The sequence below is a fragment of the Mustela nivalis genome (genome assembly GCF_964662115.1).
Source record: "Mustela nivalis genome assembly, chromosome: 16".
NCBI lineage: Eukaryota > Metazoa > Chordata > Mammalia > Carnivora > Mustelidae > Mustela > Mustela nivalis.
Genome location: NC_139035.1, coordinates 3,097,501 through 3,124,364, shown reverse-complemented (window position 1 = coordinate 3,124,364; position 26,864 = coordinate 3,097,501). Strand labels below are relative to the sequence as shown.

Genomic DNA, 26,864 nt, shown 5'->3' with positions numbered 1-26,864 from the left:
TTGGGTTGGAAGTTCCAGCAGTTAGAAGAGAATGTTAGAATGTTGAATGAGAAGAACTTAGCTGGAGGACAATGGCATAGTTGGTGGAGAAAGGAATGTTTGCGAATCAGCCTGTGGAGAGCTGCTCTTGCCGAGAACGACAAGGTCAAGACCTGCACTGGCTAATACAATAGCCACTAGACATATGGAGCTATTTAAGTTGAGGTTTAAATTAGTTAACATTAAGTAAAATTAAAAATGCATTTCTCCATTGGCACTAGCCACATTTCAAGTGCTTAGGAGCCACACGAGGCTGGTGGCTATCTCGTCGGAGAGTAAAGATGAAACATTTCTGTGGTGGTGGGAAGTTCTCTTGGACATCATTGGTCTAGAGGGTGAACATAGTGGTGAGTGGTTGAGGCGGCTGGAGGATAAGATCGTTAGAGGTAACCGGGTTAAGGAGTGGAGAGGACATGATGGGGCAGGATTGCACACTTGACTGTGAAGTCACTGAGTATTATGAGAACAATAATGGTGAAAGGAGAGATGTTGGTCAGAGATCCATTCATTCCTCCATTCCTCCCTGCAGCTCCGAGGGGTGGGTCTTTAGTCAAAGGGGAATCCCAACCCCCCCGAAATGATTGCCTCTGATGCAATTCAGGCCGTGAGGATTTGAGACACAAGGAGAGATTCACTGGAGACTTTTGGATAGTTTTGGTCTTGTCCATGATCTCTTGGATAGAACACCAAAGTCACAGACAACAAAAACAAAAATAGACAAGTGGGATTTCATCGAACTAAAAACCATGAAGTGGAATTCAAGCCTGGCAGGGTGACTCTGGAGCCTGGGCTTTCACAGACAGTTCCCGCAGACCCCTGCTCTGCGAGAGAGACACACTGACAGGACAGACGGGTTGAGGACTGTGAGATGACAGGGGGGAGGAGAGGTCAAAGGAACAAGGTGAGCTCTTTTGTGTTTCAGAGCAAAACTGTGGGTGAATGGAATTGTTAGTCCTTGAGAGAGGTGCTCAAAGAGAATTTTAACTGCAAATATAGGGCTGAAGTTCTCTCTCTTCTTGAGGGAGATTTGGTTCTTTGTGTCTGTTTGGTCAGGTCGAATTTATTGGGATAAGGTTGTTCGTAATATTCTCTTACAACCCTCATAAAGTCTCCCCAGGGGAAGGGCTCAGTCCTTCAGGATGGCCTCCGCTCTCGCTTCAGCCCGGATTGTTCTCTGTGCTTCCGAGGACCGGCTATAGATTGGAGATTCCAGTGACCCCTCCTTGGGTTTGATTAATTTGCTAGAGTAGGTCACAGAACTTGGAGAAACATTTTATTTGCTGGAGAACCAGGTTATTATGGAAGGATATAACCCAGGGAAAACAAGGTGGAAGACACGCATTGGGCAAGCTACATGGGAACGGGGGGAAGAGCCTCCATGTCTTCTCTAGGGGCACGAGTCTCCCCGAACTTCTATGTGTTCACCAATCTGGCAGCTTTCGGAACCCCTTGCTTTTGGGTTTTTATGGACATTTCATCTTGTGGAGCCCGGCTCAATGAACTAGTGGTGGTGGTTGATTTTCTGTGGGGTAGATCTGATTTGGGCTGTTATTATGCCTACAACATTATGCTATAATGTTGCTATATGCTATAATAGCATAACATTATGCTGTTATGCCTACAACAAAACCCCATTTTGTTGTAGAGTGCGTTCTAGGGCAATAAGCACTCCCAGGCAGGATCATCCCTTTATTTTTATTAAGATAATTTTTTTTTCAATATAGTGATTCAATGATGATTACATATATATATATATATATTGCAAAATGCTTACCATAGGCATGGTTACATCTGTCAGCATACAAAGTTATAATATTATTGACTCTATTCCTGTACTTTTTGTCCCCGTGACCTACTTGTTTCGTAGCCAGAACTCTGTACCTCTTAATCCTTTCTCCTATTTTGCCCATTCCTCCACCCCTCCCCATCTGGCAACCACTAGTTCCCTGTATTTATGAGCCTATTTCTGGATTTTGTTTCTTTGTTGTTGTTTTGTTTACTTGTTACTTTGTTTTTTAGGTTCTAGGCATAAGTGAAATCGTATGGTCTTTGTCTTTCTCTGAGGTCCCTACATTCCTTTAGACAGGTTCCAGGGAATTTGCTGAACCCTCAATTCTTTGATGGCTTTTAGGAGTGGACAGCTCGTCCCCTTCTCTCTTTGCCTGCATCTTTTCCCCAAATTGGAAAAAGCGCATAAAAGACCACTTGAAACATGGAATTTCTAGGTTTTTTTCCTTTCTTTTTATGTCTGAGGCTGATACCATACAGGATCATTCTGGTACAACCAAATCTTTTGTGAAGTAGGGGGCTTAGTTGAGGCCTATGAAAATGGTTTATATGAGAGAGAGCTAGGAATGCTGAGTGCTGTCTTAAACAGCTCTCTCGTAAAGGGAACATGGAACTTCCCAGCAGCCTTCAAATGCACAGAAATCGTGACCGCTTCTCTTCCTCTAGCACTGGACGCCGGGGCAGCAGGGGAAGCCCAGCAATACCAGTGGCAGCCAGGGAAGGACGGGCCATGGCCATCACCACTCCAGTAAGGCTCACGGCTATGATGAAGAGAATGACGTGGCAATGGAAGGACCAGAGCCCTGGAAATCTACGAGGGGCATTGGACAAACCACCTGGGCAATCTTTTTTTTTTTTACAGGAAAATTAGGAAAATGGCCAGAAGCAAAGCCAGAAGGCTTAAGAGTTTAAGTAAGCTTGCAAAGGGAGATGGGGATTCTTGTACGATTCGAGTTCGGGTGACTTTGAATGTTCGGTCCCACTGGGTCAAGATGGCATTTCTGGCTCCTTTCCATTTCCCTGGGCCAGTCAGGCGGAACTGGTACGGCGTGCATGGGCCGAAGAAGATGGTGAAAGCCAGGCGCGGGTCCGTCAGGAGCAGAGAGAATAGGTTGGGTTTTGCATTGATACTGGTCAGGAGTTCATCTATGTATGTGATATAATCTGACTGTAAAGCTTTGCAGTAACACAAGCCAAACCTTTAGGAAAGGAAAATTGGGGATAAAGAAGACAAAAAGGTAAAATAATGATAATCCAGAGTAAGTAAAAGTGCCAAAAGTAAACAGCAACACCAGACAATTTGAAATGGTTTGTGTGTCCTTCCCTCCAAGCCCATAGCTGTCTGATGGTCTCATTATATATATGCATGTAAAAGCTAGATGCGCTCCTTGACAAGACACTGTGTATACGTAGTGCTCCAAATGCTCATGAAGGCAGCTGGCATTCTTTAGTTCTTTTGTCAAATAATTGGTAATTTCTAGAAAAAAAAGGTTTTACATAACTTCACTATTTCTAAATTTTTCTAAAACTCAATTATTGTTAGATTTGTAAAATGGAAAAGTCCACAAAAATCCCTAGGGTGGAATCGCCTGTACTGCTGGTCTAGCCCTGAAATCACTGACTGCCCTATGACAAGAAGCCTTTCCACTGTGCAGTTCTAATTCATTATCTGCGTTACAGCAGAATTCTATAATGGAGATCGGTTTATACTCCAGGTTGAGGGTAAAAAAGAGACATCTAAAATGTGTTTATTATTTGGGGATTTAACACTTTGTCCAGGATAGATCAGCATGAAGTTTGCAAACATGTATAAATTAGAGAAGTGATAACAATTCTTAAATGCAATCACTTTAAAACTTTTTTTTTTGGTTATGTTATGTTAGTCACCATACAGTATGTCATTAGTTTTCGATGTTGTACCAGCCAGACAGTAGAGCATAAGAGGGAGCCTCTTCTCCAGGAAACAGAGTCAACAAACTTATTTGGGCAAAAGGCCAGATGTTAAGTGTGTTTAGGCCATATTATGGTCTCTGTCTCAACTACTCAGCTCTGCTATTGTAACTCAAAAGCAACCATGAGTGTGGCTATGTTCTCATAAAAGTTTATGGCCACTGTGATTTAGATTTCCTGTAATTTTCACATATCACAGAATATTCTTCTTTCTGTCCATCCATCTAAAAATGTAAAAGAGGGGCACCTGGGTCGCTCTGTCAGTTAAGGGCCTGCCTTCAGCTCAGGTCATGATCCCAGGGTCCCGGGATCGAGTCCTGCATCGGGCTCCCTGCTCAGTGAGGAGTCTGCTTCTCCCTCCTCCTCTGCCTCTCTCCCTGTTCATTCTCTCTCTCGCCCCTCAATAAATAAATAAAATCTTTCAAAAATTATTAAGAAAAAATTCAGAAAAGAAAAATTCCGGTGGTCGGCCGGTTTGGCCTGCAGGCCAGAGTTAGCAGAGTCCCACTCTAGAGTAGCTTCTGAATAAATAACACAGCTGGAGAAAGATTTGTCGAATGAACGAATGAGCAGTCTCTGCTGGCATCAGAGTGCTGTGCATAGCTCTGCCTGATTATAAATAAGGCATGAATAACATATCCGGGATCTGAGACTGAATTATATTTGGTTTAGAATCCAGACTCCACCCCTGGGTGTGATATGAAACAGTGAATCTTGGAACACTACATCAAAAACTAATGACATACCGTATGGTGACTAACATAACATAACAAGAACAACAAAAAAGAATCCAGACTCCAGGTGGCATTAGGTGACCATCGTCCGAAGTGACAATTTGGAGACACTTCAACTCCTCAGTTCCTTGCCCCCCTCTCACCTTAAACAGGCTAGCCTAGATTTTTTCCCCACGGAGTCCATTTCCTTTAACTCATCTCTTCTGCCACTGTTTTTACCCATTTGAGTGATGATTCAAAAAAGATGCATGAGGGGTTAACTTAGTTAACTTACCCGCTGTGTTTGTTTTCTTTTCTTTCATTAACTTCCTCTATCATGACATTTTGCGGTGGTAGCTTATTTATACCTGTGCAACGTACGAACAAAAAAGGCAATTTAACTTTAGGCCTGCTTGCCTAGTGGGTAAAGATGCTTTACCACTGCTCACGTTTCACTCTTAGTACCCAGCGACTTATCTGTTCTTCTGGCAAAAAAAGTGGTAGCAGCCGACACGGATTGGAGGTATGGCCCTGGTAATAATGTTACCAGCCGAGAAGTTGTATCCTCTGGGTTATCTCCCTAGTTAACCCATAAAACAAAACCTCACAGCTGAGTTCTGCCGCTCCCCTGACTGAAACTTTCCATTCAAATTGAACCTGTTCATTCTGCAAAAATAACAGGTAGATGCAACTTGTATTTTTTGACCCCTGATTTATCTTTTGTGCCGGTAATAGCTCAAATTCGTTACGACAGTGTAATTCCATGAAGAATAGAATGGATCCTGCTTTTAAAGACTGTGTTGTTTTGAGAAGTGGGAGATGATCTCAGAATTTCCAATATCCCAAATAACATGGCAAACCAAAACCACATGTGCCCTGCAGCTTCTCGTGAACATACCTTTCAGGACCCGGACAGCCCATCGCGCTTGGGTTTCGCCTGTGGGTATCATGGAGCCCAAGGGTTTGATGAGGCCAATGACAGCCAGAGTTGGCTGTGGCAGGTGCGCAGGGAAAATGTATTTGTACAACGATGCCTGGCCATTTTCAACTTTGACTATGGTCTCATCCAGGAAAGGGAAAGCAAAGGTGTAGCCCGTGGCAAAGACGATGATATCGATAGGCTCTTCCCTGGGGGTGTTGTTGAATATGACAGAGTTTTCCTTCACCTCCTTTATGCTTGGCTTGATGAGCACCTTCCCAGTGATGATCCGGCCCGGAAGCTCGTCATTTAGCACAGGCTCTCTCAGCTGCGTCCTAAACAGAAACGTGGGCAGGGACGAGACTGCCAGGGGCCGGTGAGGCCAGCTGTCCCTCTCCCTTCCCTTCCTTTCTTCATTCTGGGATTCTCCCCGTGGCCAGGCAGGAGGTGCCGGCCATGGGACAAGCCCCTTCTGTGGGAAGGACTCATGAGTGTCCAAGATGATGAAATGTGTTTACCATTTGCTAGTGTTTGGGAGCCTATGGAGGAGGGGGGTCAGAGCTTTCCCTGGCTCCCGTTTCCCTTGCTGACTTTCAGATCTCAGTTATCAGTGTCTTTAGAGATAACCCAGTGCTGAAGGACTCCAAGGGAAGCCGGGGACTTCTACAGCTGCTGAGAACTGCTGGGAGCTCTCTCCGCCTAGGGAGCAATGGGACAAGGAAAGCAGGCATGTGTTTAAAAGGAACAAGGGCAGAATGATCTTTTTCTGCCTCTGTCTTTGGGCTCACTAAGCAAATACTTTGTGAGATGATTTTAAATGAGCTGAGCCATTTTGAGGTTATGGTGAAGCACAGAAAGAGACAGTGGGCTAAAATGGAAAAGAGCACTGGAATAGGAAGGAGCAAGGGTGGCTTCTTATCCTAATGTTTATACTTAACAGAGCTTGAGGAAGTCATTTGGTCCCCATTGGGTTTTATTCATCTGTAAAACAGGGATACCGATGCTTGCATCCGTAGTTCATTGGGTAGGATGAAGAGCATATGAAATAGATGGAGAGGTTGGGGTTGGTCTCAAAATTTCCAATATCCCAAACAACATGGCAAGCCAAATACCATGGAAGCATGAAATAGTATGTACGTAAGAAGTTTGGAAATGATAAAAGATTAAATCCAAGAGTGAAGGGATGGTAGCTCCTTCGGCTCATTTCACATCTTTTAAGGTTTATGGTTTGTAGTCCCTGCGCTGCCACCCAGGTTAAACAAAGCTTACGGTAGACAAAGTTCTGCTGCCAAGAGTCAAAACCCCCAAGGGGCTTCAAGGTAGGACATGGAAGAGGGTAGGTAGGAAATCTGGAAGGAAGAGATGGTGACAGCAGAGGCAAGCAGAGAGCAGGGTGAGAGGAAGATGCATGAGAGAAGGATGGAGAGAGCCAGGGGAAGCGGGTGTGTGTGTGCACACAAGGGGGCTGTGTGCCATCAGCGGGGGCTTGGGCGCCCCGTGATCCATGCGGCCCCGAGTGAAGTCTGGAGATAGATCAGACAGGATCTCCAGGCTAAGGTGCCATGCTGGTAATGGAATGTCATTGTACAAACTAATGAACGAGAAAGCAGAGCCTTCAGTTCTTGCTAATGAGGTAAGTTGTAGGTGGTCACTCATTATAGACTGAATTTAGGACAGACTGAGATCAAGGTCATCTTGACAGGGGCAAGAAGGCGTTGCTGTTGGAGAGGTGGCAAGGGGCAACTAGAGCATTTGATTTTTCCCACACAGTGAAACAAGGCGTGTGGCTTATGTCAAGGTAGTCATAGACAAGTCGCTGTAGCTGAAGCTTATGCAACTTGCCTAGCTCACAGAGCTCGCTTATTACTAAACGAGCTTGGGCAAGTAGTTGAACTTTGTGAAGCCTCAGTTTACCTAGGATAAACAGGAGACTATAATAATACTTTAAAGGGTTATTGACAAGATGAAATTTATAGTTTCGCTTACCAAGAACTCAAACACAGTTAGGGCTCATGAAGTACCTTTGTATGATGTCTTCTTTCATGTTCAGTCACATGGTTGTGTAATTGCCTGGTTTGGATATGCCAGTGGAAGGATCAAGGTTCCTTCTGCCCAACAGCCCTCAGCAGATACACTATATTTACCTGTCTTCTGGTATTAAGCCGTAATTTGCATGATTGAACCAGCTGTTCATCTTTCTTGCCATCAACCAAGTCACAATTGGAGTTGGGAGAGAATTTCTGAGCATGTTCTGAAATCGAGTCATGAACACCATGTCCCATGGGTACCCTGAGTCAAAGACTCGACTCATCACCCAGGCCCCTCCTGTGGTGCTGAGAAACACCTAGAAACAATCAAAGAAACCACTCAGTCTGAGCCAGGGAACAGGATTGGCTTTGCCAGAAATTCAGGAAGTTTCACAATTAGAATGGCACGAGAAATACCACCCTCAAAATACATCCTCAACCACATATTTCTGACTCCTCCAGCTCCCATCTTTAAGTTATTCTTTTGAGATCATGGTTTGAGCATCTAGAGTATTAAAATGCCTTAGAACATGTAACAAGCTTACTATCTGCCAGCCACTGCCGTGAGTGAGGTACTGCGACGAGAGAGGGGAGCTGAAAGTTTCACGTGAAAAAACAAGGAGCAGGTGGTTACAATTTTGTCGGTATGCCAACAACTGAGAGTTGTCTACAGAGAGTTTCAATAGAAACCCTTGTTGGAATTGACAGAGTTCAGTAACCCAATTCGTTCTGACGAGTTCTCTCTCGCTCTCTTTTTTCCTTTTCAGAGTTGCTATTTGGGCTTACCAGCTGACTGAATTTGAAACTTCTGATCATTACAGAAATAGAAACAATAACGTGCTGCCCACATGTGGTGGTCAGAGTGGGCGAGACTGTGTTGTTTTTTATTTCAGGACCTCCTTTTTCTTCTTTCAGGATAACTCCTCCAAACTGTTAGTCTCCCCAGATCCATCTATCAATCAGGTCCTTTTTTGAAAGTCCCCGAAAGGAATATTATAGTCCCACACTCCCAGTTCTTTTTCTTCATGGCTATTGTCACTCTTGCAATCAGCGATCTGATTATCTGTACTTATTTCATTGGCATCTGTGTCCCCCACGACCCTGTGCTCCATGATGGCAGAAATCTTGTTTCTATTGTGTCCTTCAGTGATTCCCAGTGCCTGGCACAACATTGGGCACAACTCATCTTGATTTGTTGTTCCTGCCGCCAACTGAGGAATGTTCATTAAAATTATTACCTAAATTCGTAGCAGGGAGAGATCACTGTGTTGGGGTGAGATAGCTGGGCATGTTATTGCGGGTTGTGAAAAAAGGAGGAAAGGCACTGCAGGAGGAGAGGGGTCGAGTACGAGGAAAGGGGAAAAGAGATGCAGAATCGGAAAGGGCTCAGAGTAGTGGGGGATAAAGCTGAAATTGCAGATTTGAATCGAATTAAGGAGAACCCTATAATGCAAGGCTAATTCACCTGCAATTTCTTATTAATATTTTCTTTTGTGTTGCTTATTTTATTTTATCCATCCCGTTCCATTCCGTTCTATTTTAGTAGGAGTTTCCTGTACATTTTGGCAGGAGCAGAGCCCGCAGAGCTTTCCTAGCTTCCTTGGTTTGGCAAAGTGATCAAAAAGTGGCCCGTGCTTTCTCAGATTTGCCTCCTCTGCTTCTCTTTCCCACTTTTTTGTTTTTACTTGAGTATAATTGACATTTCTTTTTTAGCAAGTTATTAGAAGTCTTTAAACATGAGAGTGTCATAACGAGAGCTGGCTTGTCAGAGGATTTGTTTGTGGGTGTTAGGGTGTCTGTATGGATGGGTCACTGCATGTGGGGGAGGGAGTGGGCATGCGGGGATGTGGGTAGAATTAGGAACAGGTGCGTTGGGCCGGAGGGACTTGAACTTGAAGGCTGGCTCGGCCATCTGCTAGTGGTACAATGTCAGGCATCCTCCTCAGCTTCTGTAAGCCTCCATTTCTTCACTACAGTCAAGCGTCCTGACGGGACCCACTCCCACGGCTTCTTTTGATGACTGGTTGAGGTCAGACAGTAAGGCATTTAGTGAAGTGCCTGGCACAGAGGAAGCCCCAATAAATATGCATCATTTCTACAATTATTATTAGGGGGATTATTGGATGGACTCATTGTACAGACCTTATTGTACGGACCCGTTGAGGGTAGTGGAGATTAACAAAGAAAGGAAGGAAAAAGCGATGGGAAATCTTCAAAGGACAAAGGACAGGATTTTCTCACCGATGGGTCTAGGTAAGTAAGACCCAGATGTCTCCGGTAGCTCTTGTTGGATGACCGGGAAAATGACAAAAACAGGAGGTCAGAGAAGTTGGTCTTGGAGGAAAAGTGACTCTTGGAATTTGCAGTAAAAAATTTATAAACACATAAGAAAAAATGGTTTAAAAATCTTTTTTTGGGGGGGTGGCTGGGTGGTTCAGTCAGTTAAACATCTGCCTTCAGCTCAGGTCATGATCCTGGGGACCTGGGATTGAGTCCTGCATGGGGCTCCCTGCTCATCAGGGAGCCTGCTTCTGCCTCTGCCTGCTGCTGCCCCTGCTTGTGCTCCCTCTCTTTCTCTCTGATAAATAAATAAATAAAATCTTTAAAAAAATCTGTTTTTTTTTTTTAAATGTGTGTGTGCTTTAGGCATATTTATTTCTTTCATCATTTTTCACATTCATGCATCCCAAGGCATGCATCTTAAGATAAAATTCTTCATTAAGTCACATGAAGAAAGGTACCTTTTTAGCCAGGTGGCTGGCCTCCACAGCAATGTCTGTGCCCGAATTCCCCATTCCAATCACAAGAACTCTCTTGTCCTTAAATATATCTGGATGTTTATACTGTCGGCTATGAAAGTACTGGCCTTTAAAGATATTTATACCTATAGAAAAAGAAAGTCACAAATAAATAATTTTATAGGATCAGCAAATGAAACATAAATGTTCCATTAATATCTTCTTGTTGGATTATTTTGGTTATTTTTATTATTTATTTATTTTAAAAAATACTTTATTTATTTATTTGACAGAGAGTGACAGAGTGAGAGAGGGAACACAAGCAGGGGGAGTGGGGAGGGAGAAGCAGGCTCTCTACTGAGCAGGAGCCTGATGCTGGGCTCCATCCCAGGACCCTGGGATCATGACCTGAGCCAAAGGCAGTCGCTTAACCAACTGAGCCACCCAGGTGCCCCTAAAATGTGGTTCTTATTTGAAAAGGTCCCTGTGGGTTGGGGAGGTTCACGGATAGTTTACCTTGGCGACTGACTGGAACTAAGGCTGAGTGTGCTGAGTCAGCAGGAGCTAGCTCTCAGAAAAAGAGATCGTGTTCATTATACTGGGGTCAGATCTACTGTTCTAACTAGAAAGGGTATCTCAGGCAGCTGAGGCCAAATTTCTTACTGAAACATTAAATGTGAATGGATAGTTTTGGAAAATACTCTCAAGGTTGCATTAACACAATCAATCAAAAGTAATACATTCTATACAAAGAACCTATTTTTTCCAGAAAAAGTGATAAGATATCAGGGGATAAATACGGGTGCTTGTGGCAAGTGGCCTCATTAAGATCTGGTCACTCTTTAGCTCACCTTGAATCATTAGAAATCCGGTATGAGTCTCAGTTAAAACTCACCATAATCCGGAGCCTTTAGAATTTAATAATGATGCAACTGAATTCAAATATTAACTCAGACAGCTTTATAGTCCAAAACAATAGTTCTTCTAGAAAACTTTTATGTTTCAAAACATCCATTATAGATTGATCTTTGGTGCTACTGCTTAGTTTGACCCTCTTTCTCTTGCCCAGACCTTGACTCCCATCCCGATCCTCCTCATCTGAAGAATCTAGTTGTCCCAATGTTCCTGTCAGTGTTTCAACTGTGGGCAAACAGGGCACAAATATTAATCTTACTTTTGGATATCAAAATAAGCCAATATGTATCAGCAATCATTTCAGTTGTCTTGTCCCTGGTAATCAAAGATGGTTGGTGGGCCTTCCTACTAACAATTATTTGGCTAAAGCTCAGTTACATTTACTCTCCATTAAAGGAGAGCCTACAAATATCGGGGTCCTACCTATAATGCAGCACCCCCTATTCCCAAATGCAAACCAACACAAATTGGTCTGATGAGGGAATTCGCCCTTTATGGAAGGATTGTCGAACTTCTCACCCCAGTATTGTTATTAATGATTCTTATGGAATTATATGGGACTGGTCCCCTAAGGGGATGGCAGTCACCAATTGTACTGGGGAACCCTGCTCCCCTCATCGAAAGTAAAAATGTCAAGTTTTTGATGATCCCATTTTACTGCAAACCTTAGCTTCAGGAGATGCACCTCTGGTGTGGCTTGGGCAAGGACTTTCTATGCCATCTCCTTTTGTTGATTATCATAAAAGAAAAAAGAACTTATGGAAGGTCACTACCGTTTTAAGTCACGTAAGAGTTTGGAATGGCTCTTACATTCATCAGTCTAATAACTATGCATTTTCTTTTTTCCTTATGGATGAAGAATGGGTAAAATCTTGTGTTAGAGATCCCTATGTTTTTGTTATTGGAAAAATGACTTTTATTCATAGTAATAGAGAAATAGACTGTCTAAACTGTCAGGTGTTCGTTCACCTGTGTAGATAAGAATGTTTATACAGACAATTCTATCATTCTTTTAGCTAGAAATAGAATAGGCATTTGGCTACCGGTGAAGCACCACCGTGTTTGGGAAAGCTCTCCAGATGTACATATACTTTTAACAGTATTGAAGAACTGGGTCCATAGAACAAAAAGATTTGTTGGGTTACTTATAACAGCTATTCTAAGAATTATAGCCTTTCCTGCTACAGCGACCACTGCAGGAATGGCCTTGCATCAAACTGTACAAACTGCACAATTTGTACAGAAGTGGCACGAGAATGCTAGCAAGGCCTGGAATCAACAAACGTTCATAAATCAAAAATTAGATGAACGTGTCTCTGGTTTAGAAACAGCCATGTTATATATGGGAGATGGTCTTCAGTATATAAAGTTTAGACTTTCATACTTTATGTGATTGGAATGTTTCTTCTTTCTGTGTTACTCACCATGCCTATAATGAAGTATCTTGGAGCAAAATTCGCTGACATATTAGTAACCATTATGGTGATAATAATCTAACCTTAGATATTAAACAACTTCAAGATACGATTCTACGTATTACTCACTCATCATTACAATCCGTCCCAGGAGTGAGTTTTACTCAAAGAATTAATGATATTCTGTCTGATTTAAACTCTTCTACTTGGATCACACAAACTGGTCTCAGTGTTATAGGTGGAATAATTATTCTTCTTATTGCTGTGATCTTTTTATGCTTAGTCCTCAGAAGCACGCGAAAATCCCTCCAACGATTGAAAAATCAAGAAGCTGCAAAATCAACTTTTCTACTTCACAGATAAAGGGGGGGGGAGATGCTGCTGCCCCTCGGAACAATTTGTTACTTAAACTGTAACCCCTGGAGGGTTTTACTAGTTACCAAGCACATTTAGATACGGCCTTAAGAAATACATATACTGGCAACAGGTCTTTGGGGAGCAGGACGATGTACGACCGTGAAGCTGGGCAGCCGGGAACGGCCTGTCAGCTCAGGGTGGAATGAAACCCGCCTGCTTCCCTTTTCCGTTCTCGTTCCTCTCTCTTCCCAGCAGTGCCTGTTGTTAGTTAGATGAGTCCTTTGAATGTGCTTGGTTAACTATAAACTTGATCCTCCTTCTTGCTGGTCTGCAAGACGGGATTAACGTTTGACCTTCATCAGTCCTTCTGTTGGCTACCGTTTCTATCCAATAAAAGTGAGACGGTGGCGGTTGCTCGGGGCTGCAGTCCTTTTCGACTGTGGTGCTCTGCTCCCAGTCTCTTGCAGCTGACTTGTTTGTGCCTGATTCTTCTCCTGTCGCCGACTGGAAGCGGCAAGACAGGACCCATGATGGACCTGGGACTGGCTGAGGAGGGAGAGCTACACAAGTTTGAGGAGAATCCTAGAATTTTTATCCTTATTATTTTCCATAATATCCATAGATAATAATTCTACCCCGGGACGTTAAATTATCGTAGATTCTCTCGAGACCAAGATCCTTTGATCACAAATAAGGAAAAATGAGACCCTGTGGCTGAGTCTCCTATCAGACTAGTATTTTTCCCTCTTTTGTCAACAGTGAGGCAGCATAAGCATTTTATTAGGTGAGCATGTTTGTGTTAGTAAACACACTAGAACATACATGTCTGAGTGAATTAAGTGGTTGTCTTGGGAAGTTGTTCATTTATTCTATGATATCTGTTATTTTTACTAAGACTTTTTGGAACATCTCTGGAATTTCCTCCAGATCAATGTGCCTCCAGACACAAGTTTCTGAAAGTCTTCAATGAATCTGAATTTTGGTTAACAGTTAACAATGACCCTAGGATGTGTGTACTCTGTACTACACAAGCCTGTTGTGAGGCAGAGAGGGCGGTGGTGAGATCTGGAGGACTCCTTTTCAAATCTAAAGTCCCAGAACTTGAGAGCTCAAAGGCTCCTTAATGATGAACTCGCCAGGGATTTCAAACGACCAGTTGGTAGTGGCTGGTAAGATTGGTATTGAGAGGGCGCCTGGGTGCTCAGTGGGTTAAGCGTCTGCCTTTGGCTCAGGTCATGATCCCAGGGTCCTGGGATTGAGTCCTGCCCTGGGCAGGAGTCTGCTTCTCCCTCTGCCTGCAGCTCCTCCCACGCCCCCAGTCATATGCTCTCTCTCTCTCTCTCTCTCTCTCTCTCAAATAAGTAAGTAAAATCTTAAAAAAAAAAAAAAAAAAAAAAAGACCAGTGTTGGAAGGTCTGCCAGTCCAGTAGAGCTCTGTTTGCTTGATCCATGAGGTTTGCTGTTGGGTGAGGTTGTCCAGGCCTCTAACTCAGCCTTGGCTGTTTGCTGCTGTTGAGGCTGACCCACCTGTGTAAGCATCCCATGTCTTATAAGACTTTCTGAGTGTTGCCCATCACTTCAGAGAGACACTGAACCTCAGTGAGGCACAAAACTGCTGGCTAGTTACTTATTCTCTTTTTTGGGCACATATTGGTTGTTTGGAGCAAATAAAAGCCAAAAGCTGGCCAGAAAGTGCTGGTTAGGAAAAAATCCTTATTACCTCACAACTTTAGCTGTTGAAGGGAGGAAGCATAGAAATGTGTTCCCAGATTAAGCCAGTAGCAGCCTGGCTCCCAAGAGACAAATTAGGGTCAGTTTCAGAAAATGCTGTACCTGGAAAAGAGTCCAGTGGCAAATACGGGTTAGTAAGGAAACCAGTGCAGACCATGACAGCGTCGAAGACGGCAGACTGCTGTTTTCCTTCGTGCTGAGTGACCACCTCCCACTGGCCAGTGACAGTAAAATCTGGGCGTTTTGTTACTTGGCAGACTTTAGTCTGAAAAAAGAATCATAGTCACAGTTAATTGTTGTGAAGTTTCTGGTAAGGGCTTGCTGGCCACAGCTGACATTTGAAATGTTCGAGAGCACAGACTCACCATAATTAATAAGCATAAACTTAGAAATTGAATCGAGTTATCAGACTAACCATAGTTTTCTGGATGCAAGTTTTCTAAGCTTATAGTTGTGATGGGGTATTTAAGAGAAGTGATGAGATCCAAAAAGTTTGAATGATTTTGCTCAAATTCTCACAGTAAATTATAGAACCAAGAACTATGATCTTTCTGTTATGTATATATCTCCAGAGCTGTGCTTCAATAGAGATGTGGGGAATATAAATTGAAAGCATAAATTTGGACCTTATGAAAGGTCCTATAGAATATGTTGCTGAAGTTTTCCCAGATCCAGAGAATGATTGGAAAATGCTAACTTTATGGCCTGAATGTTCTGGAGGAGTCCAAATGTCAGTCTATTTTTTTGTTTGTTTGTTTTACTCAAGTATGTATATATGTTTATGGGTGCAGGATTCTGATTCAGAAAATATGTAAAATAAATGTACAAGTCAAATCCAAGAGCATAAATACTCTACTGACCAAGAGACTTTGCTGCCTGTCTTTTTTCAGTTTTCAGAGAAGACCGGCATCTCAGGTATTTCCTAACGGGGTCACTGTTTGGTTTATAATATTTGAAGCACTTGTTGGACTCCAACATTTGTATTAGGAACTCTTTCTTTTTAAAATTTAAGTTTTCAGTTAATTAAAAATTAATTGATTTCAAAATAGAGTTTACTTTTGTCTTAAATATAAGAACTAGGGTTGCCTGGGTGGCACAGTGGGTTAAGCCTCTGCCTTCGGCTCAGGTCATGATCTCAGGGTCCTGGGATGGAGCTCTGCATCGGGCTCTCTGCTCAGCGGGGAGCCTGCTTCCCCCTCTCTCTCTGCCTCTCTGCCTACTTGTGGTCTCTGTCTGTCAAATAAATAAATAAATAAATAAATAAATAAAATCTTTTTTTTTTTAAAAGAACTATTTGTAATTAAATATTTGGAATGCATAGGAAAGAAATCTCTTATGTGTATATCCTCTTAAAACTTGGGTGAAAATCTAGCTTTAATCATTTCTTTTCCAATTATTTTAAAATAGACCTGGGGTAGCATGTAGTAAAGGAACTTCATCAGATTCAGGAACTCTGATGCATTAAAAATATTTCTGAGAATCATATCCATTCACTATGATAGTGTTTCATTTTTACTGTATCCCTTGCAAGATAAGGAAGTGGAGTAAAATACTCTTTGGAAAATGGGAATACTTTCATTTTACCCAATTTGGTTGAAATATAGTTGGCATACAACATGTGTAAGTTTAAAGTATATGATGTAGTGATCTGATAAATGTATAGTATGTGTAATGTATAAATGTACAATGTATAAACTGCAAAATAATTGCAACAAATAGTAAGTCTATTTCACACCCATCACTTTGCATAGTTATAATTCTTTTTCTTGTGAAAAGAACTTTTAAGATTTACTCTCTTAGCAACTTTCAAATCTATAATACCATGAACTATATTCAGCTATAATACCATGAACTATATTCACCAGAACTGATTTATCTCATAACTGGGAGTCTGTACCTTTTGACCGGCTTGGCCCATGTCCCCCAGCCGGCACTCTTCACCTCTGGCAACCACCAATCTGCTCTGTTTCTAAGAGTTTGGTGATTTTTTTTTTTTTTTTTTTGGTATTTCTCTGACATTTCACTTAGCATAATACTCTAAAGGCCCATCCATGTTGTAGCAAATGGCAGGATTTGCTGCTTCTTTTATGACTAAACAACATTCCAGTGTGTGTGTATGTGTGGGGGACATTTTCTTTATCCGTGTACCCATCGGTGGACACTAGGGCTGTTTCCCTGTCTTGACTATTATAACTAATACTGCAGTGAACATGCGGTTGCAGGCATCCCTTCAAGGTACTAGTGACCTGTTGGTTAGTACCTTTAAGGTTGTGAATACGAATCTTACTTACGGCTAATTTTGGTCATTCATGTTGCTTTCAATTCCCTAGAAATTCCTTACCATCCCCGTCTGTAGCAGGGAGAGGGGGAGGTAGGAGAAGGAAAGCACATGGATTGTCCTGTTTCTTGGGGAGGAAAAGAATGGGGAAAAAGAGAGTGTATTAGTTTGCCTCTGTCCTGTCTTCTTCCTGTTTCTGTTCTTGGAAATGAGGAGGGAGGGGGAGAAGACCTGTGAACAGCGCCATATTCAAAGATTTTTCTATTCCCAAGGATGTCTAGAGAAGATTTCCTTCAGATAGTGAGGTCCTTCTGTGTATGGGCCACTGCACATGTTTTTTTCCTATGAAGGGATGCTCAAGAAGAGAGGACCTCGGGACTGGTAGAAGTCATCAATGTCCCTATGTGCTTTTGTCCCAAGCAGCGAATGTGGTTTGATATTTTCAGGTCCCTTTGGGTTCTCGGATGAAATTATGACAAACTAAAAATGTTTACGTGTGAATTCTTACAGAAAGTACCCACCTCCACTCTCCGATTTACTTAGTGTGGGTGTGAGTACGAGGGGAGGAATCCAGCCCCGTGTCCTCAATCTTGCCAGTTCACGATCTCATCTACAGAGTCAAGGGCGAGGCAATTGAGAGAAACAGGAAGCAGGTAGGCAGTACTTTTTGACTGACTGATGTTTCGTGTCTTACCTTGAACCGAATGTATTCCAGAAGGTTGAACCGGTTTGCATACATTTTGAGGTATTCCAGGAATTGAGAATTTGGCACATAGTTTGGATAATCTTCTGGGAATGGAAAGTCTGAGTAACAAGACATCTCCTTGCAGCTGTTGGAAACCACAGACTTATAGAGGCTGGCTCTGCCTTCTTCAACATGCTCCTGCACAAACAGTGCACACACGTGAGTGTGTATGGATTTGTGCACGTGTGCACACATGGGGAATGGATGTTAATTTTTAGGCATTTTAAACATTGACAGAGATTAAGGTTACCCTTTCTAATGGGATTTGTTGTCTTGCCCTTGAGGTAGGGTGAACACGGAACACTGAATTTTATGACGAGAGTTGTAGTTTCATTCGTTACATGTTAACAAACCCAGGATGAACTCACCTGTCCAGATTCACACGGCATTACTGCAAAATACCGGAAAATATGGAAATAGACCAGGAAGTTGTGTCTGCATGATGGACAGTTGCTAGGTAGTTTGGTTTCCATGGGCGTTGTTGAAAGGACTATGCAGAAGGGGGTTCAGATCAGGAAGGAGTTTGCATCTAAAGCTAAGGAATTTGGATTTTATTGGAAGGTGATGGCAGTCTTCTAAATTTTTAATGAGGAAGTGATTCCGGTTACATTTTGAAAAGATAATTCCTGTTCTAGAAAAGATGAAGGACAGAAGTCTGGAAGGGAAGGGTGGTGAAGAGCCTGAGCCAGAAACCCACTCGAGCCATGGCTGAAGTCAGCCTAAGCAGAGGCGGTGGTGTTGAAACAGAGACGTGGAAACTGAGGCAGCAGAAAGACAGAAGGCGCAGGATGGGGCAGCTGTTTGGATTCAGGTCTTGGGAGAAGAAGCAGGTCAAAGTTGTCCAGACTGGCTACTGCGTAAGTGGTGAAAGATTCATTTCCCTCCCCCAGTTTCGACCTGAATAAATGGCAAATATCAGGATCTTAGACAACTCCCACCAGGTTGAATAATAAGCAGTTTTGGTACATGCGGTCGTTAATATACATGACCTCTGTCTTTGGGATGTATTATGAAGGGTATTCTGAGTTTAATGGTGAGCCGGTCCTTAGTATTTTAATATTATTTACCATTTTGGTTATATATAGTTGTTTTTTTTCTAAGGCAAACATAAACGTCACACGTGGAGGAGGGCTCACTTTGTTCTCTCAAAGGATGTGAATCTAGATCTGCATGAAATGTGTGGTGATTACAGTGATTACAGATTACAATAAAATTGTAAACACATCATTGTGGGTTTTTTGTTTTGTTTTGTTTTTTTACATCGTTGTGGATTTGGTTAATGTTGCCAATCTCATCAATCAGCTCATCAGTAATGAGTTCACTGTATCTTGCTTGTCTGGGGCTCCCCCTCTGACAGTCTTTTTGCCCAGAATAAATCTAGAAAACTGGAATCTAAAGACTTCTGGGCAGGGCGACTATTTAAATCCTGCTCGTTTATTCTGCCAAAAGAGCTAAAGCAGTGTGACTCAGAGACGACGTTGGCCCAGCAAGACAGAGCTGACTTGTTCATTAGCCTCTGTGACAGCGACGGACAGAAATTGAGAGTAAGCATCTGGAAACTTCCACTGCGATAATTCGCCATTGTTCAGTATCCAAGCATGTGGACTCCTATGTGTTGAATGAGACTCGGGTCAGTCTCAGTTTTGTCTGGTCCCTGTGAGGAGGGCTCTAATGGTCGAGTTGTGTCCTAGTCATGGGCAGTGGGACTATGTTAGTGAAGTTTTAAGGTTAGTTTGAAAACTGTTATCCAAAAATCCATACAACTTGTCATTTTCTTTCTTCGGAGGATAAATGATATTGGAGCGTCTGGGTGGCTCCGCCAGTTAAGTGTCGAACTTGGGCTCAGGTCATGATCTCAGGGTCATGGGATCCAGACCAAGGGTGGGCTCGCTGCTCAACAGGGGGTCTGCTTGTCCCCTTCTCTCTGCCTATTTCCCAGCTTGTGCAAGTTCCCCTCCCTCTGCCCGTTTCCCATGTGTGCACTCTCTCTCTCTCAAATAAAATCTTAAAAAAAGAAAGATAACCGATGTTTAGTTATAACCTTAGAGAATAAACTGGCCACTGATAAAAGGTTGAGAATAATTTTTGAAAATACAGCCCTACTTGCTTCATTTTGGAAGGCAGTTACAAGAAGGTCCTGGGGGCAGCTGGGGGGCTCGGTTGGTTAAGCGGCTGACTCTTGATTTCAGCTCAGGTCATGATCTCAGGGTCGTGGGATTGAGCCCCCGTGTCGGGGTCTGGGCTCAGTGTGGAGGCTGCTTGAGATTCTCTCTGCCTCTGCCCCTTGCCCAGCCCGTGCTCTCTCTCTCTCTCTCTCCAAAAAAAAAAAAAAAAAAAAAAAAAAAAAAAAAGTCCTGAACTTCCTGAGATTGCTTTAAAGTTTCTTCTTCCTTTCCAATCAATGTACCTTTGTGAACTGTTTCTCTCCTTATGTGTGCTCTTAGGCAAAACTTAGAAACAGTTTAGATACACAGTATTCTTTGAGAAGAGCATGGTTTTGCCTCCAGTCCAGATTAGATACAATAACAAGCAAGAAGCTAGTTTAATGGTCACATTAAAAACTTTAAATATTGGAGAGTATGTGCTATGGGGAGTGCTGTGAAATGTGTAAGCCTGATGATTCACAGACCTGTACCCTGGGGCTAATAATATATTATACATTAATAAAAATAATTTAAAAATCTTTAAATGTTAGTATGTCCAACACATACTAAGAGTGTGCCTCCAGGTGTTTCATATGGAGATTACTCCACACACCATGTTTTATTTGGCTAAAAGCCGCAAGTGTAATAGGGACTTTCTATATTAATTGCGTACGTATACACTTCCAAAGAAAAAATGGGCCCACCATTTGGAATTTTTAAAAATTTGTACATTTAATGACATTTGCTGAATTTTATTTTATGTCTTTTGACTCTATATGACTTTTGAATTTATATTTTGACCTTTATCTTCATTTCATTTTCACTGTTTTCATAGTTCCTTTTTTACTTTTCTTACAAATGTAATTGTATATACTTGATTGAAAATGAAACAACAAAACATGAACTTGATTCTTCTCCACAGTTTGAGAAGCACAGCTCTCTAGTTAGTGTTCCTTAACCTTGTTAAGAATCACCTGGGGAATCTTATTAACATGTAGATGCTGATGTAGTAGGTCTGTGTGAGCCTGAGGGATTTTTTTCCTTTAAGATTTATTTAGGGGTGCCTGGGTGGCTCAGCGGGTTAAAGCCTCTGCCTTCGGCCCAGGTCATGATCCCAGGACCCTGGGATCCAGCCCCGCATCGGGCTCTCTGCTCAGTGCAGAGCCTGCTTCTCTCTCTCTCTGCCTGCCTTTCTGCCTACTTGTGTTCTCTGTCAAATAAATAAAAATAAAATCTTAAAAAAAAGATTTATTTATTAGAGAGAGAGAGAACGAGAGCGAGAGCACAGTGTACTGGTGCGAGCAGGAGGAGGGCGGTGCAGAGTGGGAGGAGGAGGGCGAGGGAGAAGCTGACTCCGAGCTGAGCACGGACCCCTCGCTCTGAGGTCTCTACTTGAGCTGAAACCAGAAGTTGGATGTTCAACTGGGACTGAGCCACCCAGGTGCCTCAGGTCTGAGATGCTGTATTTCTTTTTTTTTTTTTAATATTTTATATTTTTAAAAATATTATATATATTAATATTTTACATTTTTAAAAAATAATTTTTATTATTAACATATAACGTATTATTTGTTTCAGGGGCACAGGTTTGTGATTCTTCAGGCTCACACACTTCACAAATTCCCCTGCAGATGCTTTTGGGCCGGGGGCCATACTCTGAGTAACAAGGCTTTAGAATAGTCCTACCAACAGGAATGTGGTGGAACATACACACTTTAAAATTTTCTGGTAGTCATATTTAAAAATTAAATTTAAATTTAAAAATTTAAAAAAAGAACCAGGTGAAATTAATTTTAACCCTGTACTGTGTTTAATTCACTCTATCTAAATTTTATACTTTCAACATGTCATCACTATAAAAATTTACTAATGAAGTACATTTTATTCTTTTATGCATAGCAAGTTTTTCGAATACCAGTGTATATATGGTACTTCTCAATTGTAAAAGGGTATTCATATATCCAAATTGTTAATGAATATACTTAAAAGCGTTCCAGTAACTGAACTGAGGATTGGTTTTAAAATTAAAATTAATTGGGGTGCCTGGGTGGCTCAGTTGTTAAGCGTCTGCCTTTGGCTCAGGTCATGATCCCAGGGTCCTGGGTTCAAGCCCCGAATCAGGCTGCCTGCCCGGCGGAAGGCCTGCTTCTCCTTCTCCCATTCCCTCTGCTTGTGTTCCCTCTCTTGCTGTGTTTCTCTCTGTCAAATAAATAAAATCTTTAAAAAATTAAATTAAAATCAAATGAAATAAAAATTTCCATTTTTAGCCACGTCAACCAATTCCATGGTTCCATGTGGCCAGTGGCTGCCTTAGTGAATAGCAGAGCTTTAAACTTGAAGCTGGGCATTAAAACGAGGTTGGTTTGATTTAGTTAAAAGCGAAGTTCCTTCTGGGTTATAGGAAGAAAGGGAATAGAAACAGCTGTAAAAGGGTGCCTGGGTGCCTCAGTCGTTAAGCTGCTGCCTCCAGCTCGGGTCATGATCCCAGAGTCCTAGGATCGAGCCCCGCATCCGGCTCCCTGCTCAGAGGGAAGCCTGCTTCTCCTCTCCCACTGCCCCTGCTTGTGCTCCCTCTCTCTGTCTCTCTCTGTGTCAAATAAATCAATCAATAAATAAATAAAATCTTTTAAAAAAGAGAGGGAAACAGCTGTAAAATGGAGATGCAAGAGGAAGCAGGAGGGAAGAACCTATAGTCTATAGAGGAAACAACAGCTGTGAACGTTCTGGACCCGTTAGGCCACAGCTCCCTTACTGTCCTCTGGCATCTGGGAGCATGACGTAATGACTCATGCTCGGTTAATACCATCAATGTCTAGTTAACGATAATAAAAGTCTAAATTTGGAATATAGACTAAGAGGAGTAGAGATGTGCATAATACATATTGTAAAGATTTCCATAAAAATGGGTCAAAAACTTTCAAGTATGTTGGAATGGCATGTTTCAATAGCAAAGAGTAATGGGGCTTGTGAGGTTGGATAAGCCAGTAACCATGTATTTATGGGAACTTAAAACAGATGAACAAAGAAACATAAATAGAAAGGAAAAAAAAAAAACCCCACAACCCCAAAACAACTCTGTTTTGTAAAACTCTGGGAGATGTAAAGGCAAGAGGAAGGAAAACCTTCCAGGCAAAACTGAAGCCTATCTTGGAATAATGTATCACAGATGTTAGCTGAGGAAGAACCATAGTGCAGAGTGGAAACTTGGCCCTGGGGCTGGCGTCCAAGACCACCTCTTTGCTCTTGTCTCTCTTTCTTCCCACCGATTCTAACTCCTGGAAAAATACATGGTCTGGAGTGTTCAGTTTATATATAGAGGGCATGGGTCCGTGCCCCTTCTGAATGGTTTGCAGCTCCTGGGCCTTCCCCTCCTGTGTGTGCCTGTGGCCCCAGTGATTCCCAGGCCTTGCTGGGATCTCGGGCTGCATCATCCCTGTGTGGGTCTGCCAATTGCCCTGGTACTCCAAGGAGGCAAACACATGCCTCCTGAGTTGATGGGGCCACTGGGGGAAAACCAAGCGGGAGGGGAGGAGGGAGGGTCTGTGGGCAGAGGGCGAGGCGAAGCGCACAGAGAGCTTCTGGCTGCCTGGTCCATTTTGGTCCTGCAATATACTGGGAAGGTCACCATCATTCACTAGGACACCTGGTGGGATCCCATGAACAGTCTAGAATTAGCCTGCCCATTCTTGAGCCAGACTCTGGAAATGTCTGTAGTTCTTGAGAGCACACAGCCCAGATTCAGACCGCCTGGGTTCATCTTCAAACTCTCCATTTGTAGTTGGGTAACCTTCGGGATTTTCTTAATCTCTCTGTGTCTCAGTTTCTTCAGGTATAAATAGGAATAGTAATATCCCATAGGAGAACTGAAACGGTAGCTGTGACGTGTTTTCTGCAGTGTCTGGTAGACTCTCAGTAAATCTTAATGGTCATTCGTATCATTCTCCCACGATTACTACAGAGATTCACTTTCTCAAGCTTTGGGTCCTTCAGAGAGGATTCTAGGCAATGGGAAGAAAGCTTTGTCAGGTCAGAGGTCTCCCATTCCTCATTTTAAAAATTATTAATTTATTAACTAACTAACTAATTAACTTTTTTTTTTTTTTTTTTTTTTTTTTTTATTGAGAGAGAAAGAAAGCACGAATGAGGGGAGGAACAGAGGCGGAGAGAGAAAGAATCTCAAGCTGGCGCCATGCTCAGCTCAGAGCCTGATGTGGACCTCGATCTCGGGACTCGACCTGAGCGGAGATCAAGAGTCAGACGCTTAACCAACTTCGACATCCAGGTGCCCGTCCCCATCCTCATTTACCGATAAATGTAAAATGATAATAGAAGTCACTCGTAAATAGAGACATTCTCTCCCTACAAGACGTTCCCGCCTCTTGTTCTCCAAGAACAATCATTTCCTCCTTTTCCCTCCTTTAAGCAGCCGGAATCCATTTTCTTTGTCTCCTTCTCCCCCCAGTGAGAGGCAGAGAGCGTCTCGCAGGAGGACAGTGCCCCGTTCTTGGATCTACAGCTCATGCGAGCTGTGAATACTCAGAGGTGATGTGAGGAACCCCCAAGAGGATGGCGGTGCACCCCCGTTGAAACATAATAGCAGTTCAATAAATGTTTCTTGAATGTATGAATGAAAGGAAGCCTACCAAGACAATTGAGGTCTTAGAAATAGCCTTTTAAAGAAAGACCGGAAGAATTAGGTTTACTAAGCCTAAAGAAGAGTTAACCGAGACACTTGTTCAGTGATTTAAGGGGTGAAATTTCCACACCTTCGTTACCCTCATTGAATTTAAAAATATGTGGTCCATAAGGCATACAGTTGGGGCTCAATATATGTTTGTAGAATAAATGAAAGGATGCATGTGCAGAGGAGAAGACCTTGATGCACATCAAGGAGGAACGTCATTCCAAGGAGGGTGATCAGGTCCTAGACGATGTTTCAGGGTTGTGAGGAGACGCTGAATGTGTTCCTACCAGTGGCATATAATTCCCTCGAGATGACCCCAGTGTGGTTCTATAGGAAAATCATCCCCAAGATCCCTTCCTGTACTAAGATTCTCCAAGAGTATTATTAATTGTGAGTGATGAGGGAATTCCTCACATTTTATTCCTTCCATATTACTTTATAATTGAGGTAATCTGTGTGTGGTGACATGAAGCTTATTCCTCAAGAGCCTAAGAAAGTCGGTTGTAAACTAGGCTTTCTGTACATACCTCCAGCCCCCACTTGAGTTCGTGGACAGAAGTCGGGTCTTTTCCTTTTAAAGATTGCCACCCCCTCCCACCCCCACGAATAATGGCCTTTTTTTCTTTTTTTTGGCATTGCAACCTTTGTCTCTTTCCTTTTTGCTTTAGGCTGTGGCAGCTGCAAGAGACAGAACTGAACTGAGTGTAGTGGTTTATAATCTCTGTAATCTTTGGCGCGCCTTCCTGTTTGGAAACGGAAGTGGTCTCCATAGGTGTTTTCTTGGGTTTCTGCAGATTGCTTGTCTGGTTTTGCAGGATGGCCCCTCCTGCCCGGAACAGGCACCGTGGACCTGCCCGTGAGCTTTCTGGTGAGTACAGCCCTTGCTAGAGCAGACACTTGAATATGTGGTTTTGAGCTCGGCCATCTGCTTTGAGCACAGAGATAATGCTAACTGAGCCTGTGTGTGTGTGTGTGTATCTGTGTGTGTGTGTGTGTGTGTGTGTGTGTGTACGCACGTGCATGCGCACGCAGGCTGAGGCAGGAGGAGGAGGATGGGACATCTCTAGAAAGCGTAGGACGCCTCCCTCCCTTTTCCGTGTCCTCCAAGGCGCTTGTGCATTTGACCTGCCTGAGGCGGGCACAGCTGGATCTGGACCACATTCCTCTTGCTCCTTAGATCAGTGACTTTACGTGTTAATAACTGCGTGTCCGTGACCTGTGGCAGGTGCATTTTTGTCCAGTAACCCCAGGTTGCTGGACTCTCTTTTGCTTTGACTGTTCAGCCAAATAAGTCTGCTAATTACCCTGCTAGCTGGGAAGTTTCATCCTGCAAGCCAAATCCCAGCTCTGGCAGATCAGTCCTATTTGTCTTAAGTACAGGTTAAGAGGGCTTCGGACGCTCCTCAGGGCAGGTGTATTGTGCCGGGTGAGCAGCGTCTTCAACGGGCACCGGAGGGGAGGGTGACAGCACGGGTGTTTGGTTTCTGCTGCCCCAATGGAATGTATGGACTTTGAAACATGGGAACAGATGTGCCCTCTCCTCCAGTGCCCTTGGGGAGGTTTCTGCGTATTGATGGTCACATTTGGTGGTTAGACACATTTCAGAATACACAGAACTTTCTGTGAGCCAAGCTGGCCTATGCTGGGACAACCGTATCTGTCTACTTAGTTGGTCGCTTCCTGGAGCTTTGCTCGCTGAGATAGAAACTATTTTATTCAGTTGCAAATTCCAAATTCGTGTCTTTCTCTTAGCCCCTATGGGCTCTGAGGCCTGGATGTCCGCCACCTTGCTCCTGTTCCCTATTACTGCCAGCGTTCTTGTCCGCACGTGTAAGGCTCATGGGAAGTGTTCTTGCTTTCTTGAGGACGGCAAGGAGGGGCTTGGGAGCTCTGACGTGAAACCCTAACCCTAACCCTAACCTTGGGCTCTCTCGTCCCCTCTTCTCCGCCCACTCTCCTCTCCCGGTCGGCCGCAGTCCCACCGAGGGGGTGCTGCTTTCTTCTGCTCAGGGGACAAAAAAGGCTCCAAACTCACATCCTTCACTTGAATTGTTCTGGGCCGACAATGGGATTGCCTGGATTTAGGATGAGGTTAGAACTCATCCCGCACAAGCCCGGTGAACAGAAGCGGGTCGCGCAGCTCAGTCCCAGACAGAGGCCCACAGTCCCGCACGTCTGGGTTCCTGCCTTTGCCGCGGACCGCGTGGTGCCGGGCCTTGCTTCACACCTGCCCCCCGGGTCTGCTCCTGCCCCCCGGTCTGCTCCTGCCCCCCGGGTCTGCTCCTGCCCCCTGGGTCTGCCGGGCCTTGCTTCACACCTGGCCCCGGGTCTGCTCCTGCCCCCCGGGTCTGCTCCTGCCCCCCGGGTCTGCTCCTGCCCCTGGGTCTGCCGGGCCTTACTTCACACCTGCCCCCCGGGTCT

General features: G+C 43.4%; 1 protein-coding gene across 1 annotated transcript in view; it reads right to left on the bottom strand.

The window, feature by feature from the left end:
* LOC309849551 (uncharacterized protein) overlaps positions 1-26,864 on the bottom strand; it is a 58,665-nt gene that overhangs the window by 30,703 nt on the left and 1,098 nt on the right. The window contains exons 2-11 of the mRNA XM_082702197.1: positions 22,766-23,034; positions 17,984-18,050; positions 17,565-17,753; positions 14,695-14,857; positions 10,178-10,320; positions 7,554-7,753; positions 5,389-5,744; positions 4,786-4,858; positions 2,686-3,026; positions 2,532-2,588 (exon numbers count right to left, since the gene is read on the bottom strand). Coding sequence (XP_082558323.1) covers positions 2,532-2,588; positions 2,686-3,026; positions 4,786-4,858; positions 5,389-5,744; positions 7,554-7,753; positions 10,178-10,320; positions 14,695-14,857; positions 17,565-17,753; positions 17,984-18,050; positions 22,766-23,034 — 1,858 coding nt within the window. The remainder of the gene's footprint in view (positions 1-2,531; positions 2,589-2,685; positions 3,027-4,785; positions 4,859-5,388; positions 5,745-7,553; positions 7,754-10,177; positions 10,321-14,694; positions 14,858-17,564; positions 17,754-17,983; positions 18,051-22,765; positions 23,035-26,864) is intronic.